This window comes from Pogoniulus pusillus, chromosome 17 (assembly GCF_015220805.1).
Source record: "Pogoniulus pusillus isolate bPogPus1 chromosome 17, bPogPus1.pri, whole genome shotgun sequence".
In the NCBI taxonomy this organism is placed as follows: Eukaryota; Metazoa; Chordata; class Aves; order Piciformes; family Lybiidae; genus Pogoniulus; species Pogoniulus pusillus.
In genome coordinates, this window is record NC_087280.1 from 13,404,140 (window position 1) to 13,426,615 (window position 22,476).

The 22,476-nt window shown below is 40.2% G+C and overlaps 1 protein-coding gene across 1 annotated transcript in view; it reads left to right on the forward strand.

Moving 5' to 3' along the window:
* The first annotated feature begins 11,638 nt into the window (after positions 1–11,638).
* Positions 11,639–22,476, forward strand: part of SH3GL3 (SH3 domain containing GRB2 like 3, endophilin A3) — a 58,090-nt gene continuing 47,252 nt past the window's right edge. The window contains exon 1 of the mRNA XM_064157743.1: positions 11,639–11,784. Within this exon, the coding sequence (XP_064013813.1) occupies positions 11,740–11,784 (45 nt within the window). The 5' untranslated portion in view covers positions 11,639–11,739. The remainder of the gene's footprint in view (positions 11,785–22,476) is intronic.

Consider the following 22,476-nt stretch of genomic DNA (forward strand, 5'->3'; position numbering starts at 1 on the left):
AGACAGATTAGATAGAAATGCTGCTGGCTTTCAAAGAACTGAAGACTTGTTAGTAAGGCAAGTGAAAAGCTGTTTGGCATTGCAAAAACAAGGTGGCAAAATTTGGAGAAGAAAATGTAGGGTGCATGTATAGAAAGCTCTCAAGACAGTGATGTCAGGTATATGGTTTTGTCTTTCCACTAGAATGGGTGGGAAGCTTACTATTGGGATGAATATGTCCTTGTTGTTCCAGAACATACTGGTTATGACAAATTCTGTACGAAAGGAGATAACTCAGCTAAGCTTTCCAAAAAGGATTTAAGTGCTGCACAGTAATTTATACTGGCTTTCCACACTAGAAGTTGTCAAAATTGCCACTGGTCGTGGGAATGACAAGCCTCTGCTCAACTGCAGTAAAACAGTGACTGTAAATTAGGTGCACTGATGTTTCAAAACATCTTCCAGCAGAAAGAGACAAAATGGCTTAATGTTAACTGGAAGAACCTGACACAAATAATTTCTCACTATTTGCTGAGGAATGTCTCCACTTGGAGTCACTCATACTATTTAAACTGGGCTGCCCCATAAGCAGATGAAGAGTTTTGTAAGCTTTTGCTCTTTGGAAAATTCTTTCTACTGAAAACAACAGATACTAAGAAATTAACTGGCTTAGGTATTACTCTTCGTGGAGTTTGAATATACAAGCATTGTAGGCATCTTCCTCCCCACACAGCCCTAAATCTCACTGACATTTATAATCTGCAGAAGCAAATTTTGGAATGCTATTTAGCTGCTGTTTGAAATCCTGCATTTGTGTGTCTAGGTACCATTTAAAATCTGATGCTAGAAGCCCACGTGACACTTAAAATAGACTTTCTAAAATGGTGTTGTTTTTATAGTTTGATTTCCACGGGAAAACATGAAGATTTTAAGATTATCTAAACAGAATAATTAAGACAAAAAAAAACCACAACTGAAAATAATGACAAGAAAAGAAAGGTTGGACTTTGGATTGTACTTTGAAAATTCTCTGCCAGTCATCAAGCCAAGCAGATTTTGAGAGGCAAGATTCTAAGTCCACTGAAAATAGTAGAAGTGCTCTCTTTGATTTCACTGGGCTTCACATCTCACCCTTCACTAAACTATACTCTGATAGCTTTACATACTCTGTTTACTGCATTTTATTTTAATGAAAGTAGAAAATAATGCCAGTGTCAAGAGCAAGCCCAAAATTTTCAGACCTGCTGAAAAATTGATGAAGGAAGAAGATATTATTTGAATAAACATTTTTAAATTAACAAAATATATCAAAGGTACATACAAGATGCCCAGACTGCCACACAATATCCTGGAATTTGTCAGCAAAATCATTCCATACAGAAGTGTATAGATTCTGAATTGCATTTTTCCATTGCATGATGGAAATACAATAATGATAGAGCTTCTTATGTTCCTTAAGTAGGTTTTAGTTTAATAAGATATATAGAATTAAGCTAACACCATGACTATTTCCCCCACATCTGTTTTGCATAGCTGTTTTAATTTTAGGATTTCCCCAGCACACCCCCCCCCCCCCCCCCCCCCCCCCCCCCCCCCCCCCCCCACTTTCATCCTGAAGCAGACAGTGGAAGATCACTGCCATCTACAGATTGGAGATAGTATCACTAATGGAAAGTGAATTGTTGGGACAGTTTCTCCCAGGTTGGAACATTTTTTCTTTCTTTGCCTTCAGAATTTGTGTCCTCTACCACTCTCCCCTTAAAAAGCCGCAGTTACCCAAGATACACTATTGTCTATGTAGCACCCTGGTTATAATCACCCTTATTAAGGGAAAAGCATAATACTTTAAGATTCTTAGAAGCTCTGTAATGTTTTAAGTCAAAGTTGAAGGGGAAAAAGAAAAACAAACAAACAAACAAACCACTCACCAACCAACCAAACCAACCAAACAAAACCCTCGAAAACAAACAAACACCCCAGGCAGGATTCACAAATATGCTTTCCATTACCTAGTAGATATGTCAAAATTTGGTATACATTTCAAAATTATAAATAGCTTCTTACAGATTTCTCAGATAGCAACTGAGAAAAATAAGAAACTCTGTGGACATTTGCATAGATAGATTAAGTGGGTATCTGCTTTCCATGTATCAGTGCTTGGGTCATACTTGCAAGAAGACCTGTCAGGAAAAGCAAGCAATAAGCAAGTACATCACTGTAGGAAGAGCAGAGCTATAGTTATTGCAGAAGAACCACACATTTGCAGTATATTGAAAGGCACTAAATTTAACTTAGAAAAGTAATAAAATTCATTGTTTCCCTCCTCTAGCTTCAGACAGAAGTTTCTTAATTTTAAGGAAAACTTACATTAAACAAGTCAGACATCAGTTATTAACATAAACAACTGGCACTGCTTTTAAATCTCTTCCAGTGTATTCTGTTTCACTGAACCTTTGAAATTAGTGCATATTTGACAACATTAAAAATCATTACAGTTGCAGATTAAGCAAATTAGAACTGCCCCAGTGTCTACATTAAGGTTAGGCAACTTGTCAGCTTCCATATGATGTAATAAAGAAACTGATAGGCACAGTCAAAAAGAGCCTGAGAAAAGCTGACTGATAATATATATCTAAGTTTAAGATTGGGATCACTGAAATTCGTTTTAGGCATGATTTGAGAATTTAAGCCTGTAAGAGATCATGTAGCTGAGTAGTGTGGAGGGCGGGGTGGGGGGGAGGGAGAAAGACATACGTGTAATAGAGATAAAGCAATCTGTAGCTGCAGGGGATTTCAGCTACTGTCTGCCCAAATATTCTTCTTCATAAACTTGAGAAATCTTTCTTACTTGCTTCTTCGGGTGAAAGAAATTCCCTGGCTTGTTTGCCTGCTGTCTGTGTATCATCCTAGCAGCCAGAGCAGAATTTTGCTTTGATTTGTGTGTGCATTACACCACGATAATATGATTGCTTCAAGAAACATGCTCTGGTACATACATTATTCTTTTACCTATGCTAGCAACAGTAAGCAAGTGTAAGTCTACTGATGGAGAAGTTCAAGAAATAAAGGCAAAAGATAATCTGGTCAGATCACAGAGAAAGAGAGATCCCTGAGCTTGAAAATCTTTACCATCATTGTTTTGCAGGACCACTTTCCTGTTTAAAATCCTTTGCCCACTGAATTGCAGACAAATATATGCCTGATTTTCTTAATAACTTGAAAATTCAAATTTTGGTTCCCAAGGGTAGCTTTCAAATATTAGAGGCTGAAAGTCTGGGCCCCACTGAAGGCAGTGGTAAAAGTCCTGTCAGCTTCAGTTAGGTCAGAATTTCATTTGTGATGCTGATTCAGCTGCTACCTTTATACACCACAGTTTTCAGGTAGTTTATACAGAAAGTTAATGTCAGGTGTGTTTATTATTTTAAACTGCACAATTTCTGTATAAAAGTATCTGATTGAGTACCTTTAGTATTTCAACAAGCAAGCTAAGAAGTCTGTCAGGAGGCATGTCTGTATTTCACACATTTAAAGATATATTTAATTGAAATGGTTATCTGGGGACTACAGAATGCAGGCTGTGCTTTTTCCCCCCATCACCCTCTGAGGGTGTTTCAGTACTTAACCAGAAGGTGGCATTCCTGGTTAACAGTTAAAGGAATCGATAATGCTATTTCTTCTTCGAATAGGAGGGGAGAAAGAGGTTTCTCGGTATAGTGGCAGTTACTCAATTAACCATGATACTTAAACTAACACAATAAATTTGATTTATGTATTCTTTGTTTTACAAGGAGTGGCACAGTTATCCAGTAGTAGACATTAATCTTCATGACGAGACAGCAGGGACTTGGCAAGTTCTATTCATCTTGCTCTTAAGTATTAGATGGTAAAAGTCCTTGTCTGCAGTTACATCGTTTTGATCCTCCAAATAAACCAGTTGCAGTAATTCTTTGACCACTAATACCCATTGTTAGCAGAATAGTTAGAAAATTTAGGGGGGGAAAATTAAAAATTATCCAGTCAATGAATCTTAATCAGATTTTTCAAAGTCTGATCATTTCCATTTGTGATCCAGTCAGCCTATGGAGTATTGCCATGTTTAACATCTGTGTCACATCATGCCTTTCCTGTTGCCTCATTGATCAACAGACAACATGTGATGACTCCCAGATGTTCAAACATGGCAGATCCCAGAAGACCTATTAAATTACACTCAAAGCAAAACAACATTCATGCTGTAAAAGTTTTGTTAAAATCAGATATGTCTGAATATTCACAAACATGCTACAAGAAACGTACTGATATTCAAATTGCTTTTAAACATTAGTCATATTCTTTGCAGTGCTCATATTGTCTTTGCAATGCTCATAAGGAAAATGTGTCACAGAGCTGAAAGAACTTTCTGTCCTGCAGTGTGAAGCATCACATACAGTGTGTGCTCTTTCAGACTTTTACTCAGATTTCTTGCCAATTATGTTTTTCCCTGATAAGTTATTCTCAAAGAATAAATATTATTTGAATTATTTCCCTGACTAAATCACTATCAAAGAAGCTTGTGCAGTGCGTTCTCTAGGCAAGGCATGGCAGCACGCGTTCTCCGGTATGTCCCTTTTCCTCTGAAAAGGATCATTGTAAAGACTGAGATTTATTGAGATAGTGCTTAAAGTTTTGTTCTATAACTGAAGAGCATTTACATGAAATTCTAGACTCAATTTCAAACAGTGAATGCAATCCAGTTTATGCCAGCATGCTACAACATTCTGCATCGAAACAGTCCTTGGCATTTGTGCTGCAGGAGTTTTAACATGAAGATGAATTATCCTTTACATGTTCCTGAAACTAGGTTTACTCTTCTCTTCTGGTGACATCTCAACTTCAGATTTTGTGCTGGCTTTGTCATCAAAGAGAATGTCATCATTTTCTGATGAACACAGGCAGCTGTGTGCAGCAAACTAGTGGCTCTATTTGCTACATATGAGATAGCATGACATAATTCAGGGACAATGTTTTGAGGGCAAAGCCACATTTCTGCACCTTACCACACTGACTCTTTAAGTTGCAGTTGATTTTGCCTTATTCTTTATAAAGAAGGAACATGGTTACTTTAGAAAGGCCAGCAAACAGAGAGGTGTTTCTTATGGGGTTATTTCTGATACACCAACATTGCCTTTTTTTTCTTCCAAGTTGGAAGAGACCTCCAAGATGACCCAGTCCAACCTAGCACCCAGCCCTATCCGGTCAACTAGACCATGGCACTGAGTGCCTTATCCAGTCTTTTCTTGAACACCTCCAGAGACAGCAACTCCACCACCTCCCTGGGCAGCCCATTCCAATGGCAGATTACTCTCTCTGTGAAGAACTTCCTGCTAACATCCAGCCTAGACCTCCCTTTGCACAACTTGAGACTGTGTCCCCTTGTTCTGTTGCTGGTTGCCTGGGAGAAGAGACCAACCCCCACCTGGCTACAGCCATGAGGTCACCCTTGTGTCTCCTCTTTTCCAGGCTAAACACCCCCAGCTCCCTCAGCCTCTCCTCACAGGGCTGTGTTCCAGGCCCCTCACCAGCTCAGTCGCCCTTCTCTGGACATGTTTCAGTATCTCAACATCTCTCTTGAATTGAGGAGCAATTCAAGTACTGGACACAGTACTCAAGGTGAGGCCTGACCAGTGCTGAGTACAGGGGAAGAATAACCTCCCTCGTCCTACTGGCCACCACTGTTCCTGATACAGGCCAGGATGCCATTGGCTCTTCTGGCCACCTGGGCACACTGTTGGCTCATGTTCAGCTCCTCTCTCCCAGCACCCCCAGGTCCCTCTCTGTCTGACTGCCCTCCAGCCACTCTGTCCCCAGCTTGTAGCACTGCAGGGGTTGTTGTGGCTGAAGTGTAAAACCCTGCACTTAGCCTTGTTAAATCTCATCCCACTGGCCTCTGCCCACCCATCCAGCCAGTCAAGGTCCCTCTGCAGGGCTCTCCTACAGATAGACACCTGCTCCTAGCTTGGTGTCATCTGCAAACTTACTGGTGATGATGTACTCAATCTCCTGCTCCAGATCATCAGTAAAGATATTGAACAGGAGTGGGCCCAGCACTGATCCCTGGGGGGCTAGTGACAGCTGCCAACTGTGGCACCATTCATCACCACTCTCTGGGCCTGGCCCTCCAGCCAGTTCTTGACCCATTTCAGAGTGAATCTGTCCAGGCCATGAACTGCCAGCTTTGACAGGAGCTTGTTGTGGTAGATGGTGTCAAAGACTTTGCTGAAGTCCAGGTAGACTACATCCACAGCCTGCCCCACATTCACCAGGCAGGTAACCTGATCATGCTATCTGGGCCTGATCCCTTGGCCGTCCTGTAGGTGCTTTGTGATGGCACTCAAGATGACCTGTTCCATGACCATGGCTGGCACTGAGGTCAGGCTGACAGGTCTGTAATTTCCTGGTTCCTCCTTCTGGCCCTTCTTGTGTGGGCATCACATTGACAGCTTTCAGTCTTCAGGGACCTCTCCAATGAGCCACGGCTGATGATAAATTACGAGAGTAGCTTGGCCAGCTCATCTGCCAGCTCTCTCAACACCCTAGGATGGATCCCATCTGGTCCCAACTTGAACTAAGTAAGTTTTTAAAGTAGGCTATTTATTCTTCCCCAGAATAGAGGTAAAGAAACTTCTGTTCAGAAATAGCTGCATTATTTATTTATTACATTTCCCAGCAGGTTTTTTCTTTCCTCAGTGGCAAAAAAATAATAATTGTAGGTCCATTTCAGACCCCAGCCTTTTTATGTGGAGTTGTTACCTTGATGTACCTCCACGAAGAAGCTCCACTTAGCAACAATCTACTTTAGTGGCCCCTCACTGGCTGGACTCCTGCTTAGACTACATCTCCCACAGTGCAGTATGCTTTACCCTACCAAACATACACAGAGGCTCACCCTGGCACTCACATGGCACAGATGCATTAGGGGAGATGTAGTCTCTTGATCAATCATGGCTCAAAAGAGCAGGCAAACCAGTTGTTTGTGTGAGGTAATGCTGCTATAGTGAATTTGACAAGATTTGGAAGTATTTTGCAATTTGATCAGAAAAAAACAAGTGTTTCAATTTAGGACAAATAGACCTACCCAAAGAAAAGCATCTTGAAAAGTTTTTTTTCAGTGGTTTATCAAGCTAGAAATCTCAAGCATGGAGCAAATGAAAATGCTCTGAGTATCTAGGGTTAGGAGTAACTAATACTATTATTTCCAGATTTGTCTCCTCTGAAGAGTAACTTTGGACATTCACATCTTTATTCTAACTAATATGTCTAATTCATTTTTGTTGAACATTCTAGAGCTGTCTCTGATTGCCTAGGTGTATGTTAATAGCAAGCCCCACATTTTCTTTTGCTGCTACCAGAAACAACATAAGCACTTAAAAGTTACAAGATCTCCAAACAGTAGCTCTTCAGGAGTCCATCCACAGTTTGGAAGATGAGGATTGCAAAACTTTTACAAGATGCAATGTGACAAGAGCTGCATATAGAAAAAGCACTTTGTTAAATTTCCAGAATTAGAGTACCTGCTTATACACACATGTAACTTTAAAAAATACCTGTATCAAGGTTTTGAGTTCATTAAAAAAAATTGGCCTGTCTTTTTAAAAGAATTATAACCATATTCATTAATTAGTGCTGTAAGAACTAACAAGCATTTGTTTTGCTGTTGACACTTGCAGAACAACAGCCAGAGTTTCAAGAAAGTAAGTGAGGATAGAAGGTATTTGCAGGACCATGGAGAAGCATATGGAACATAAACACAGGAAAGAGACAAGAAGCAGATCTGGATAATAGTAAAGCAACACATATGGAAAGTCAGCTTGAGAAGAACAGTCACATATGCCAAAAATAATTCACTAGCTACATTTAGTTAAAAGATCTGGGGAGCAAACATAAGCATCCTAAACAAATGAAGTAGGTTAGCCAAAGTGTCTACTGGCTTCAGGGTCATACATTCCTGCTCTAACTGCCAGCAGTATCCATGTGGAATAGGGAGCTTTCCAAGTTCTAGCCAGTGCTGGCTGTGTAGAGAAGTGTGTCTGTTCTTTTCCCTTTCTTATGAAATACATATTGCGATGCAGGGCCATGTCAGAAATACCTGAGCTAGTTTGTCTGCAAAGAAAGTGCTGTGCTATGCAGAGTTGCTTGTTTATGTTCTAGAAGTGACTCCACAGTGTTAGTCTGCTCCTGTTCATGAACATATTTTCATATCATCAACTTTTTTTTTTTCTTTTCAGTATATAGTGGTGGTAAGACAGGCTCATAAGATGTCCTCACTGCTTTGGTCATTTTTTTCCCCAGAATTCTCCTCTGACTTTGTTGTTGGGGTAGCTTGCTGTTAGCATTACTTACCTAGTGATGTCACCCACGTTTGCCCTCAACATCAAACTTGGGAGATGACACCAAGAAAATAATGAAATGGATGAAACCTGGGACCACTTTCATCCAGTGCTGTAGTCCTTTGGATTTCACTCATTATCAATTCAGTTTAGTATTCCTTTTTTTCCTAGAATTATCAAACCAAATTAACTCCCACCTTTCTAGAAGCACAGACAACCTTAGATCACAGCATGCTTTATTTCTAAAGCTTCTACAAGTTTGCTCTTATAGAGTAGGGCATTGGCCAACTAGCCTTTTAAATGTCATAATTTTCATAGAGATCACCTTTTCAGAATGCTTATTTTTTAAACACTGGTTATCAAATGTACTATTTTCCTGTGGTTCTGGATAATTTAAAAAGTATTTCTAGTTTTCATTCTGCTGAAAACATAATACTTCACATGACTGCTGTTGCAGTAATTTGTTCATTCAAAAGCAAATGCCTATAAGGTTCTTTGCCACATCTTCAGAATATGCTTTTGCTGATTGTGTTTTTTTACATAGTATAAGCCATATTGAAATCCAAGTGAACTATGAATTTATCCATTTATCCAAGTATCTATCTTGTCTGAATTTCGTGGGACCAGTTTTCAAGCTCAGTTCTCCCATGTACGTAGCCAGTACTTATTTCCTAGTCGCTGTTTTGATTTGAGCTGAGTTAGTTCTTGGTTAATGCAAATGTCACTGTCCCCTTTTAACGCATCTGATTCAGTAACAATAACATGCTGGAGCCATCATCTGTTGTTCTCATGCTCTTTGAGATTCCCTGAGTAGTGGGAATGCTATTATTCAAATATCCAGGCATCTAGAACTTTTGCCCTGAAGGCCCCCTCTTTCCTAGACCCTGCAAAGCATTTTTCACTGTGCTCATGTAGTGCTATGTCCTGGCCTGTGTCTTTTGCTTATATTAGTTATTCTTAATAGCAGCCTTTCCCCCCTCATGTCAGCATTTATCTAAACCATTTCCTGTTGTACTATTTCTGATTTCACTCATTTTACAGACTGAACTAGGAACTTTTTGTAACATTTAAGGAATGTCATCCATCAAATCACAATAGCTTTTTTTTTTTCCTGAAATGTAACTATGTCTGTGATTATAAAGCTCTTCACTGTTGCTTAGCCAGCACATATCACTGGCTACAAGCTATATAGCTTCTGCTTATATCCCAATTGGATGAAAATCTCTTTTTCATGGTGTCTCTACCACACCATTAACAGCTAGACCATTTGACTTAGCTCACTACCTAGGTTTTCATCTTGTCTGTAACACTGAACAATTAGGCTGCTGTCAAGTTGAATTTTCACAGGGTGTTTCCCACTTGCAGACTCTTGTATCACTTCAGCGTGGACAACATGGCTGATGCCCTTGGGTTACAAGCAAGATTGAAAAAAAAAAGAAAAAGAAGAAGAAGAGGTAGTTGTAGATATACAGGCTTACTCAAGTTCATAGTCTAATCCAATTTTACACTAACAACCGCAGTGATTCCATAATCCATTGAGTCTTCTCCACAGTGACTTATTTCAGACTCCTTTCTTTGCTTCTGGTCCATCCTTTCTTATAGCTGAAGATTAGCCAAAGCTGCCTTCTCTCCCTAATTCCATGATACACTAAGAAATTGCTTTAATACCTTTTACTATACTCCAATTTCTTTTCTTAGGCCTTATTTTCTCATGAGATCTCTAGAAATGTTACTAATTTAAGCCGTGCTCAATTTGGCCTGGACCGTTAACATCTTTGTGCCTGTTTCAGTTAGGGAGAGAAGCTAGTGCTGAAGTCAGGTGTCTGTGGTGTAATCATACTTACTTGTAAAAAAGCTGAAAATGCTCTTTCCCTAGATACAGGTAGCAACAGATTGCATGATTATTTCAGATCTTTTTAAAACATTAATTGGCCCAAAGCCCTGGAAGGACTGCAACTTAAATTATCTTCCAGAGTGAATGTTGACTGGTGCTATCCTCTCTGCTTTCTCTTTTGTCTCTTCTGCCTGTCCTGTACAGAGAGCCTTTTGTCAAATAATAGCCAGTAGGAAAGCCTTAACTCATGAGTATGTCCATCTTTACACTTTGTTTCTTAGTGGCATGTAATTGTTTCTAACAGCTGGGACAGTGATTTCCTTCTAACAATACGATTACTCGGAAAGTTCTTGTATTTTTTGCCATTGTTGGGTTTGCTATTCTAAAGAAGTAACTGTAGCACACTCTGGAAATAATACTGTAAGCATGTAACACCAAGTAACACCAAGAGCCCTGCTGCAGTCATCAAAGGTTATGTCTAAACTGCTTCCCGAGTCCATGCAGAAGTTTCAGCTGAATCGTAACTCCCAAGTGATCTTACAGCCAGGATCAAGCTGCACATAGCAGAGCATATCCTCCCCAGAAGATATGTAGATATGTAGTCTGGAGATGCTTTGCCAGCGTGGGCATAACCACATTTCATCCTTGTATCAGCTCACTGCACACTGCTGACACACAGTCCTTTTCAAGCCTGCAGTGAAATCCATCCTGCAACAGCCAAGCAAACAACTAAACCATTCTTTCAGCGTTGCTGTCTCTAGTGCTCTTGCGCCTCCAGGAGGGAGGCTGTGATTTTCCGAACCTTGAGCAGAATAAATGCTGCTGTGGAGTCGAACAACCAAGTGGACGTTGTTCTGATGTACAGCCCCAAGCCATCATCTTCTGGAGCCCTGGAAGGGCTTTCATGTATTAAAAGCTAATTCAATTGAAATTATGATCAACAGTAATAGATCTGGGGCTCATGAGCTCCATGCAAACACAAGAAGTGAGACCTATAAAAAGAGATCGAGAGCCTTATTCGCAATAAAGCTATTTAGATGGCATCACAAAGCTAGCAAGCCTTTCGCTGCTCCAGCGAGGATCTGGATCCCAGGGATGCCCCCACTGCAGAGACACCATCACCTGCACGCAGGGACCCTGGCGCTCGACCCCCGGCAGACGTCCTCCCACTGGGCGCAGCCGGGACCCTCTCGCCCCACCATTGGGACTCTCAGCCTCCCCCCCCGCAGGCCGCAGCCGGGACCCTCCGTCTCTGTCCCCCGCCGCCGCATTCCCTCTCTCCGCTGTCTCCACGCAACATCGCAGCGGAGGCGTCTCGGAGCGCTCTCGTTTACATAGCGCCTGCAAGCGGCCAATGGGCAGGCGGCTCCGTGTCTGTCATTTGCATGGGCCCGAGCCGCGGCCAATGGGGTGGCGCCGCCGCGCGCGCTCGGCGGGCGATGTTTCCCTCGGGCGCCGGGGCGGGTGCGGGTGACACAGCGCGAGGCCGGGCCGGCCGCGGGAACCTGCCGGGCGCTCGGCCTGGGCAGCGCCGCCGCCTCGGGCTGCCGCGGCGCAAAGATGTCGGTGGCGGGGCTCAAGAAGCAGTTTCACAAAGCCAGCCAGGTAAGGACAACAGTTCTGGGGGCCTGAGCGGTGGTGGAGCCTTGGAGGGGGCTTTGCTGTTGACGGGTATCTTCGCCCTGCGCCCACTCCTGGCCGCCCGCCTCAAGGCGCGGCGAATTCGTCGACCTCCTTCTTAGTGTCTGCATCACTCCTTGGCAGCCCAGGGTGTGTTTTCTGCGGCGTTACCTCTGGGTTTCCTCTTGTAGTATTGCCTCAGCCTCTTGTGATGATCCTTACAAGAGAGGGTTGCCTGTTTCCTTTTTTTTTTTTTCCCCTGGAGGTGTTCAGGTTTTTCGTTCACTTGCTAATGTTTTGCTGTATTGGTGTTTGCGCTTTGAGGGCTCCGTCAAACATACCGGCCGTAGGTATTAGCTTTTCCCCAGAGTTCATTGTGGGGGTCTTCCACAAACCACTGTTTTATTATCCTTCCTGGCATACCAGATATTTGCCCTATAGAGGGTATCATATGTTTCTAGAGGTTTCCCCCTTTTTCTAGAAGCTGTACTGATCTTTTTTTTTGCGTGAACCTTATCTCCTGGCCTCTTTTATCCTTTTAGCTTTTTCCATGTACATCTCTAATACTTCCTCCCCTGTCTGTCAAGCAGGTGGACTGGTTGAGTTACCATAGCATGATAGTGCCAACCCAAAGCCTCACATTGGTACCCTAACTTCAGGAAGTGGCACGAGTGGGATTCTTCTCACTGAAGGTCTTTGGGAGCCTCAGCAATTTGCATGCTGGTTCCAAGCCTGAGAGATCTGTATTTCTGTTAGCTCTCATTAATGATAGTAATAATATTGACATTAGTGTCTGAAACCTATGCAGTTAAATTGGACAACTGCTGTTGTCTTGTTGAGGAGTGGATAAAATAAAGGTTTGTTGAGTGTTTAGCACTCCTCTTTCTAGGTCATCCTTCAGATGCTTTGCTTGTCAGCAGCCCAGAGACAGAATGTGCACTATTTGGATATAGAGATGCTAAGTATTTGTAGCTAATGTTTGTTTTCAGGAGTGCCTTCTTTCACAGTACACACAGATCTTGAAAAATGTCATGAATCTGTATCTGTTTGTTAACTTTCACTGTCTCTTTGAGAAAATGTGTGGGCAAGAAAATCCAAGGACAATTTATAGAAGGTTTTGTCTTGTTTTGCTTGTAACTTATGCTGGTAAGTGATGCAGCCTTTGTGAGTTTGTAACACGAGAAGCAGAAGGTTTTCAACTGAGGAAGTTAAAGAGGTAACCACAAGTGCTGTCTCATCTAGCAGCTGATAACAGTGCAACTTGCTTAATCCTGCCGGGATGCCAGGTAAACATTAAAAATAAGGGATGTGGGGGTGTGGGAATCTGGTAAAAGTAGTAGGCGCAAAAAGGAGTAACAGAATATATCGAAGTTGACTGTACATTAATGGAAAAGTTGTGGTATGATGTCCATTATTCATCACAGTAAGGAACTGCAGTGCATAGTTCAGATACTGTTCTTCTCAGGGTGGATCAAAGGTAAAGTTTCCACTTATTTTTAAATGCAGGACTGAGCAAGGCATCTAAAGTAAGTTGATTGAAAAAGTCTCTCTTCAGAAAGGAGTATTGTTCAATAGGAAATTAGAGCAGGCAAAGGATACTGGAATTGGATTTTTTTCATGCCTGAGGAAACACAAAACACTTCTTAGGAACTCATTCTGGAGTAATTCAGATAGGATGTTGGGTAAAGCAGTAGTGGAAACAATAACAGAAAACCAGAATATATGTAGTTGATCAAAAGCCTAAAGAACTAATCTGTTTATCTGACACATGGAGACACAGTCATTCCCATACATATGAAAGTATGAACCAAACAGCTGTTGAAACTAACAAAGTAACCTGGGACATGCAAAACTGAAGTATTGGCACTATAGCTTTTTGCTGAATTCTACAAAATGCTAAAATAAGCAACTGCAGAGCATGAAAGAAGTATTTCTCAACAAAACATTTGTTAAATCCACAAGTACTGTAGATCTATACCATAGCATTTTGAATGGATGGGAGGTGCCAAGTGTGACTGTTAAATGCAGAGGCAGATGTGGTTTGAAGAAAGAAAAAAATTACTTCCTTTAGTGTTCCCAAAGGAGACTGGGGGCAGATGACAAAACTGTCAACTTTCCCAGAGGACATTGAGGAATACTGAAGAGAATGAGACTTGTGCCAGGACTTGTGATTAAGGAACAATATTTGAAGGCTGACAGAACCTAAAAAAAAAAAATATAAATGGTGAAGCAAGTGGGTCATGACAATCTGTATTCAACGATTATTGAGGAAGTGACAAAAATCCATGTCTTTTCAAACAGTACTATTTCAGTGCTACAATACACTTCAACTGAAATAAACAACAGTTCTAACTGAAATATAAAGTAATATAGATACAGAAAATTTATGTAAAGGAAAGTAGATGGAGTTACTCTGCAAGTGAACCACTTAACTGTTGCAAAAATGCATTTTGGTTTTGTCCTTGTAAAAAGCCAGCCTCGTCTGTGTGTTTTTATGTACAACTTTTAACTACCTGTGATCACCTTGATGTGTAGGCTGAAACTCTTTTGAGTTGACAGAGTCCGTGAAAAAAACAAACAATGCTTACAATTTTGTGCGTGCACTTGATGTTTCTGGGATGTTTGTCTACTGTGCATCAGCTTGATCTATCTAAAGTTACAGTTAAGTAAATAAGTGTTTGCTTTATAAAAGGTCTGTGGCTAACTTTATGGTTACTAATGCTCTCACTAAAGTCAGACATGACACAGTGTTGCAGAGTTGGTTGGTGTAGTAAAAAGACACCACATCTCTGTAATCCATTAATTCACAATCAGTGTTCTTCATGGGTTTCACCCAGATTTTTTTACCAAGTTGTGTTTTATTTTCCTCACTGAAAAAAGGTGCAAGTGTATAGGTTCTCACCAGGCTATCTGGTAGTGATAGCCAGAACACAGCTCTTGAGTTATGAGCACCTGTTGGGATTACTGCAGTGAATTCTGCACACCAGAATGAGTGAAGTTTTAACTATTATTCTATGTATTCCAGCGCAAGAAGTTCCAATTCTGCTTCATTATTTTTACCCTTATAATGGCTTCCTCTGTAGACTCAAAGCTTATCTATAACCTAAAGGTTATACATATCTGTTATATAATAAATAATGGCTTTCAGGTATGCTAGCATTTTCTTTATTTGAGTTATAAGTATAAATTGAAACACTAAAGTGGACTGGAATGAGGATTGCTTCTATTCTGTCAGTTTAATGTCAATGATGGTTCCTTGAATATAAATCAAATATTTGACTAAGGAAATAACCAAGCAGAACCTGTGTGCCATTTTACCACCTCTCACTGGCTGATAAATGAGGGCAGGCTGTTTCTCAGAGATGATTAACTCATGTGCAGATTTCACAGAATTAAGCTTTTTATTTTAAATCTATTTTCAAATAGGCTTTTTTTTTTTTTAATTAACCTTTAGGGAGTTCTCTTTGTGATGAAAATTTGTGTCCTGTCATTTTCAGCCTCTGACATGCCTTACCTATTTTTCTGTGTTCAGTTTGAAACCTTTTGATGTAGGTGGGTGTATCTATGCCTGGTTTTGCAGGGCCTTGTTCTTGTAGTGGTTGTGCATGTGGGATAACCCAGATGGTGGGAGGACTGCATCTTCTGATGCATACTGAGAGTATTTTTAGAGCAGTGTTTGTGTTTAGAAAAGCAGTAAGTGTAGAGAGTGAATAAGAAAGCCTTAATAGGCAGCAGATGCTATTATAATTTCTTCTGTGCTCTGAAACTGCAGCCAGACTGGTATCTTGATGTAAAGATAAGTGATTTTCCACAGTACTTACAGACTAGTGAGCTGAGAACCTCCCTCCCTTAGGGTGGTTTGGAAGCTCAGCCATGATGCTGGTGTAGGAAATCTGCTGTTGACTTCACATTTACATGCTTTGTGTCTTTTTTTTTTTTTTTTTTTTTTATTAATTGTAGCTAAGGTCTGTGTATAGCAGCAGTCTCATTATCAACAGCTTATTCATAGTGTAGTTCCTAGGCTTAGCTTCTCAATGACAGGAGAAAAGAATACTTTTTTTAGGAAATGCATGACTGCTGATTATTGTGAATATCTGATTTGTAATGTAGGCATCAGCAGTTACTGTAAGCCTATGCAGACTGGTTTCTTCAACCTTCTCCCACTGTCAGTGAAGAAAGAGAGGCTCCAGGAGGGTATGAATCAGGAGCTGGCTCTTTTGTCTATAGATGGAGCCTAAGGGTGATCAGATTTTTTTAACCAAGACAACCAAAATCTGTTACAACTTCTTTTGCCTTCTGATAGAAGTTTAACCTGGTGTAATAATGCACTCTGTGCTTCTGCCTCTTACATATCCTAAATGGTGTTTGCCTTTCTAAGTACTGCATCTTTTCTCTAGCAATGTTTTTAAAGACCTTTTTCTATTGTATCTTTTAAAACTTCTGGCTATTACCAACAGTTGTAGGGATGCCACTTCTTCTCTTTCAGATTTCTGCTTTTACTCCATAGATTTATGTGACATTTTGATCCTGTCTGTTTGAATGAAGACCAGATCAGAATCAAGACCTTCTTGTTCCCAAGACAGAATAAGTCATGTGACTGCTTTTTTTTTTTTGTGGATTTTTTTGGTTGGTTGGAGATTTTTTTGTTCTCTTGACTATTTTTCTTCTATGTTGTAGATGAATGATACTAGCCTAGACATAATAGTTGAGCCTTTTTTAAAGTCCATGTCCACACCAAGTTAATACACAAACCCTTCATTTACACAAGTGCTTGCTAGCAAAGGAAGAGACAAACTTTGTACAAAGAGAACCTGAACTTGTGAGACATGGAAAAAAACTTCATAGACTACATGCAGGTATATTTATTTCCTACTACTTTAGACTGTTGTCATGCAGTCTGTTAGAGAGACTGTCCTTTCACATCCAACCTGAATTGGGCGTGATAGGTCTAAGACCTTAGTAGAGAGAGCTGCTGTCCTGTTCCTAGTTTTTATTAGATAATTGGATGTACTCTTTTGTAAATCTTATAGAATTGTGGGGGCAGGACAATGGTGAAAATAACTAGAATTTAGTTCCTTGTCCAGCGTCCTCTGCACTGGGTACTTCTATGTGTTTCAGAAAGGAGAGTAAACCCTTGGCCAGTGGCAGGGGCAAAAACCAACATTCCTCTATCCTCTGTGTATATGTAGATACCTAATTGGACAGCATTGTTTGTCTTCCCCGTGTCATGGCGGGACACTGTTACGTACTCCAGTAATTATAAAACTAAAACATAGAATATATACTGTTCACATTAAATTCTGAAGATGATTTGAAAAGATACTGAAGGTTTGTGGAAATCTTTGAAGACTTGTTAGTTCACGGAGTATTTGTTTGGGTTGTTTTTTTGTTTGGTTGATTTGTTGGTGGTTTTGTTTGGCTTGGATTTGTTGGTTTGGTTTTGGTTGGGTTGGGGGGTGTTGTTTGTTTTTCATTGTGAAAGAAATAGTCATTTTGCACTTTCTTTCAAAGAAAAAACTAGTAATAAAAGCGGGGCAGAGGGAATGAGGTCCTATGGTAAACATCATCATGGATTGGAGGGGTGGTTGTGAAGTAAAGGGACAGTAATCTGTACTTCTCTCCCTTGTCCTTTGGCATTAGTAAGATTAACTTGCTGACTTCTGAGTTGCATCACAGATTCACAATCTTGGTGATCAATGGGATGACAGATGTCACAGCCAGATTGTCCTCACATTCATGTGTGATTTGTAGTTGTGCAGCCCACACTGCTTACACTGAAGCTTGCTTCCTGTGACAAAAAACTGAACTACTAGGTAGGAAATTAGGAAGAGTTCTGTGTGGCATGAAGGTGATTTTTGGTATTTAGAAATGTATCTGATGAATTTGAGAGGAGGGGAAAACTACTTCTCAAGATTTAGGTTTACAGATATATTTACAATTGTGTTTTTATCACCTGCTAAGTAACCCACCAGAAAGGCATAATTATTGGAAAAAGAAACTTGGAGTGCTTTAGTCAGCATACAAATTAACATAGTAAGGTAACAATCATATACCTCTGCAACCTTTAACAGCACAGCTCTCAAAGCTTGCAGTAGATGGATCATAATGCTGTAAACTTGGAATCTAGCAGAGACGCAGCTTCAGTTGGGAAGGAGGTTGGTTATATTTTGCACATAAAATATTTATCTGTAAAAGTCTGAATGGCATTGCAATAGAAGGTCATACAGAATAATGGAATGGAAGCTGAGCATTCTCCTTGAAGGTGTCCCCTGTTATAGATTCTCAGCTTTGAAGAGTAGTATTGCCCAGGCATCCTGTGACGGTTTGGGTATTACCCAGCCCCTACTCTTATGAAATCACCCAGACTAGACTCTGGAAATTAAGAATGAAGCTTTATATTTACAGCTTAGCACAATATACAAGTAGGTATTTACAATATAGACAGCTATATAAAGAAATATACAAGTTAAAAGTAATATAGAAACACAACACTCCTCCCAGAAACCAGAGTCCCCAGGAGGGGCTCCCCACCATGCTCCCACCTCCTTTCCACCCTTCTACCTTATCCCAGACTTTGCCTTATGTTCAAGGTGTGTTTGGAGAACTGGCCAGGGGATTAGAAAGCAGAAGGATTAGTTACACAGACAGCAGATTGGGGAGAAAAGTACATGCACAAGCTGCACTCAGAGAGCAACTATGTTATCTATGATTATGTTCTTGTTTTTATACATCTCATCAAGTCTATGAGTGAGTAGACATCACAATTGTTTCCCGTTCACAGCCTGTAATCTAATTTCTCTCACTAAAATATCCTAGTCAGCCTCAAAGTAGTACACATCCTGAAAGTATGAGTGAGAGCTGGCACTCCATCCCTAGCTCATGCTGTTTCCTGAGTCACTGCGGCACATGCTGGGTAATACATTGCAGTGCAGTCTCCTGAGATTTCCTGCAATGCTGAAAAACAGACAGACAAGTGAAGTACAGCAGCAGCATTGCATTAGGATTTCTTTAGTATCATTTGCCAAGTGTTTCTTGAAGTTGCTTAAATATCTTGAACAGGTACATTTCTACCAAGAAATTGCATTTCTATACAACTTGGGGCAGACTTGATAATATGTGTATAGGAGGACAAATTCTGCTTAGTTATACTGATAGGAGTCTGGGATGACTCAGTGAAAGGTCTGTTATATAGGAATGTGCAGCCTAACTGTTGGAATCAGAATCTTGCCTATAAAACCCCACTCCAGGTGCTTGCTCCCTACTAAGATAAGAAAGTTCTATGTTCAGTGTCACAATACAGCTGCAGTTCCACAGCATTGCTACCCCACAGTTTCTGTATACACACACGTAATTCGTGTGACAAAATGTGTCCCCGTCTTCATACCTTCTGTAAGAACCCTGTAAAATCCAAACTTTGTCAAGAACAAGCTGCTTTTGTCTGTGTTAACTGCCAGTTTCACCCAAGTATATTACAATAGTCTAATTCTATACTGTGCTCATTGTTGGCTTCTTTCCTGTTCATGGAAAGGAACCCACTGCTGGAGTTTTATGACTGGTTAGTTGAAGATGAAGGTTTAAACAGTGTTTTTTACAAGTCCAGTTTTAAAAGGGCTAAGTGTTAGGTTACATCTTGAATTGTATTTTCTAAAGCCCTGGTGTCCTATCACTGTGTACATGTTTCTATTATTAAAGTCATTAAAGAGTTACATGCATTGATGGGAGAATATATCAGTTAATTTCCTGCAACATCTCAAATATCAGCAGCTGTGTATATGAAACATAAAAATAACTTGGCCTTAACATGCTTTCTATTCAAAGGACAGTGTCAAGCCTCCAAAGAGAATTAATTCTGTTTCTCTACTACCCTAATTAAATTAGATTTTTGATACTGTACCTGTGTTTAATGAACTGCAACAACTGCAGTGAAATTAGCCTGATTAGGAATTCAACGTGATTATAAGAGTCCAGGACTCAAAGGAAATCAAGCAGTTCTAAAATTGCATTTTCTGTGATTGGCAGTGTTTCTGTTCTTGTGCAGTCAGGTTACAGACTTGAGGTGGCAAACTGGGGAGAATGCTTTTTACCAAGAAAACAAAAAAACAAACTTGAAACCAACTCTGTATAGTCCTACATGGTCACAGCCCCTTTATTCCATCATGAGTGCTCTTCAAATACAGGTAGTTCTCATTTTTCCCCACTCAATTATTTTGTTATTCATGTAAATAAGGTACTTGAAGGTGAAGTGGCTTCAAAGTTAAGGAGCTGGTCAGCAGAAGAACCTAAAGTAGATTGTGTTTGCAGACTATAGATGCAATGTCCAGTCATTAGAAATCCTGGTCTCAAACTCTGTTGGGGTTTGAAGAGGTGTGTAGAAGAACCACGCCACGTGCACTGTGGGCTTTTTATAATTCTCTGTTATTTTGCATAAGATGTGTAGATAAATTAGAAATGTGGATATAAGTTTAGAGGAAATCTTCCGTATAACTCTGGTGTAATTCCACTGACTCAAAGCTCAGCAGGGCAGAACATGGTATCTTCACTTTACTGCTTTTATTACCCCTCTGGAATGGGCAAGCAGTATTTTAGAAACTAGAATTTTCAGGTAATGATCTTCTCCAGCAGAGAATAAGTGGAGGGAAAAAAAAGATTAGTTAGTGCTATAAATAAGATGTGAGATCAGAGGTCAGAAAGCCATTGTTTAGATTCAGAAATACAGATTTCCCTTTGGCAGTCCACTAAAGAGAGATAGAAAGTGAAATTTGGTGCTTGTGCCATCTGCACAGTAAGAGAATGCCACAAACGTGGGAACCCCTTCTCTTTCCTGCAGAGAATGTAGCACCTGTCAGCTTGGCATCTGTGCCACTGTAGATGTGTCCATGGTGACAGGGGAAGAAACTCCATTAAATTATTAATTAAAGACTATATATTTTCATCAATTCAGAACCAGCACTTCCAGTCTGATGCCTAGAAATTCCTTCCAAAGGAAATTATAATATTTTAAAACATGTAAGGATGAATTCTTGTGAATTTTGGTATAAGCTGCTTGGATGTCTGCCTGGAGGCCCTGGAAATGTAGCAACTGTTACTTACCTTTAGGATTGACTGTTTATCATTTAATGACTTTCACACTTGAATACTCTCTACTTGTCTTTTATCCCTGTAAGTTGCAGTAATCAGCTAAAATTACTCTGTTGGTGTTGGCTTTTTTGTTTGCTTTTTCTGGGGAGTGGGAGAGCATGACCAAGCAGAACTTGGTCACTTCCATACAGCTCTCCATGTGCCCAGAGACCACTGCCACTGCTCCTCAGTGGGCCTTTCCCTTTTCCTTCCACAATTTAATGTAAGTTTGTGCTGGTGTTAGTCACAGTATTTAAATTTAATGGGTAGAAAAACTTCTGTGATGAGCACTGGTAGAGACACACACAAACACAAGTGAATGGTAAGCCTAGGCAGAAAGGAAATTACTTGCTGAAGTGCCTTCATATTTGAGGAAATATATTGAAAAGAAATTCCAAGATAAATATGTCTGTGATGGGTACTTCCATTGGTAGTTACACTCAAACGTAATTGTACTGCTTTTGTTCATTCTGAGTGGGCCAGGTACAGGAGCACTGCTTGCAAAGGAACTGAAGGCACAGATAAACCAAATATTACTTGGCTGCCAAACTTGGAAATGTCAGTGCTGGAGCATGGTGGGTGCTTGCCCCTGTGAGTATGTGTAGTATCAACAGATAAGGTGGAGAAGGTAATCATCCTTTGTACATCTGTAAAAAGCAAGAGGCAACTCAGCTTGCCTGATAATGTCTGTGTCAGGAGCTTCTGTACCAGATTCTCCATGAGTTTGCAAACCTCTTTGGTGACACTGGGAAGAATATTTGTGTGGGGAAGACTATTAGAAAATTATACTAAATTGGCTTTGGCTATTGGTATGAATATACTGTGAAGAAAGTTGGCTCTTTCTTGTCACTGATTTGCAAGTTTTTTTGTTTTGTTTTGTGTTTTGTTTTGTTTCAGTCTCGGAATTGTTGTCATGGAATAATAGAGAATGGCTTAGGTTGGAAGGGACCTTTGAGATCATCTACTCCAATCTCCCATGGGTGGGAGCACCTCTTAACTGCTCAAGGCCTCAAGACTTGGATGCTCAAGCCCTCATAAATTCTTTTAAAACCTTAGTTGTCCCAACTTCATGATGCCATTTACTATCCTGTCTTGGAGAGATTCCTTTGTTTCCCTTCCATTCTATAAAGCTGTTTTAATTACACAAGAACTCAGACTCTGTTTTCAGCTGAGTGTATTTTCCTGTGATTCCCTCATACACTTAGATGGTTTATAGCCATTTATATAATAAAAAAGGATCTTGTGTGATTTATACATCTTTTTTCTTTTACATATTATTAAATTATCTTGGGTATTTAGGCACTATTTAGACACTGAGGTACTTTATATGGACACTACAGTTTCTGCATTTAAATATTCTTGGTTTCTAATCATGCACTTTTATTGAAATAAACAATAAAAAAGGTATTCTGGATATCTTCAGGGGTGTGTGTTTAAAACCCCAAGCAGTTTCCCTCTGAGGTCTTATGATTCCTGTGATTCGATAGAAATATATTTGAGCCATAATAAAGCTTATGACTAGACGTTTAGTTCAGTTCTTCCTCAGCTGAAGGACACTGA